We start from the raw sequence: 1,573 nt of genomic DNA, 5'->3' as shown, positions 1-1,573 counted from the left end.
TCATTTTTAAATTGTAAGGCTCCCTTTCCAACACGGGTAAAGGGTTAAAATAACATTTTACAATCACATCCTGCAGTTGTTTACTTAGTTGTTCAATTAACTCACGATTCAAACTAACTACTGATAAGCTACTCCAGTCCAAAATTCTTGATACATAGAAATTTAAGTGGTTTATTATATTATATTTGATTCACTACTTTGACTTTGTTCGACCATTTCCACTGCGAACGTCTGTATTTGAAATTCTACCCCACCGTGTGCTAAAGGCGTCAGAACACCAACCCTGCCTTTTCTTAATCCTGCATATGACACCACTCTATTACCTTTCCCCAATCCCCCTTCAGACACCGTTTAGCCTCACCATCAAATTTCCTTAAATTAAACAAGGCAAGAGCACCATGGTTTAAGTTCTCTGAATATTTCATCTGAGTGGCATTTTTAATTTTTATCAATTCACTTTTGGAATATTTAATTTTAGTTTTAACTTTACACAAAAATATATTGAATTTCTTCAAGAGATCCCGTCCTATCAGCAATGGTACATCAATAGCAGTATCCGGCAATACAGATAGTTCCTGTGAAACACACTGATTATGAAATTGTACAATACATCTAACATTACCATAAGTCCAAATTTGAGAGTTACCTACTCCTTTATATTTCGACCGCTCTAACTTTTTATGCTTCATATTTGGGACACAGGACCTCTTAATAAAACTTCTCGGACTACCCGAATCAAGAAGAGAAAAAAATCAAAAAACTTCGTGCACTTGCCTTGTCTAACCCCAAAAGCGACACTCACCGTTTGAAGTTCACGAACTGCTCTAACTAATTCGGCTTCCTCCTCATCACATGTTGACCTCTGCTCCGGATTGTTGACAGCTGCGACCAAACCTCGTTTCGGGCAAGTCTGGTAAAGGTGTCCCAACTCCCCACATTTAAAGCAAGAACCCATTGCTCGCTTAGGCTTCGGGCACTGAGATTGGTAGTGGCCGAATGGTGAACAGTTGTAACAGCGTGGTTCCTCGGACTGTGCAGAAGTTGTACCCATAGCATTTGGTTTGACGGTTTTGACACTTGTGGCCGCTCTCGGACAGAACTTTTCATAGCGATCTATCAGAATTTTAAGCTCACGTAAGTTATTTGCTTGGTAAAGTATTNTGACGGTTTTGACACTTGTGGCCGCTCTCGGACAGAACTTTTCATAGCGAGCTATCAGAATTTTAAGCTCACGTAAGTTATTTGCTTGGTAAAGTATTGTTGCCGCCCCTGATTTATCGTTTATACCGGCAATAACTGCATCAAGCAAATCTCGCTCAGGTATGTTCGCTTTACTTGCGATCAACTGCATCTCCAACAGATATCGTTGAACGCTCTCACTGCTTTTCAATTTTCGTGCTTTTAGCTCCTCATATACGTCCAACAGGGAGTAAGAAATGGCAAACTGTTCAATCAACGCTGTTTCTAGGCCGAGGTAATCTGTTGCTATGGCAGTTCTGGCGAATAATTTTGCGGTTCCATCCAACAACCGACGAACACAAAGCAACTGCATTCGTGTATCGACCTGCATTAT

General features: G+C 40.4%; 1 protein-coding gene across 1 annotated transcript; it reads right to left on the bottom strand.

The window, feature by feature from the left end:
• Positions 1–367: 367 nt before the first annotated feature.
• On the bottom strand, positions 368–1,122 carry LOC108367364 (cellular nucleic acid-binding protein homolog). The gene is made up of 2 exons (XM_017621965.1): positions 803–1,122; positions 368–726 (listed from the first exon to the last, which is right to left on the bottom strand). The coding sequence occupies exons 1-2, from the start codon at positions 1,049–1,051 to the stop codon at positions 709–711; spliced, it is 267 nt and encodes an 88-aa protein (XP_017477454.1). The 5' UTR covers positions 1,052–1,122; the 3' UTR covers positions 368–708.
• Positions 1,123–1,573: the final 451 nt, after the last annotated feature.

This window comes from Rhagoletis zephyria, unplaced genomic scaffold (assembly GCF_001687245.7).
Source record: "Rhagoletis zephyria isolate East Lansing unplaced genomic scaffold, Rhagoletis_zephyria_1.1 Rzeph_scaffold_02651, whole genome shotgun sequence".
NCBI lineage: Eukaryota > Metazoa > Arthropoda > Insecta > Diptera > Tephritidae > Rhagoletis > Rhagoletis zephyria.
This window is presented reverse-complemented; position numbering and strand designations above follow the sequence as displayed.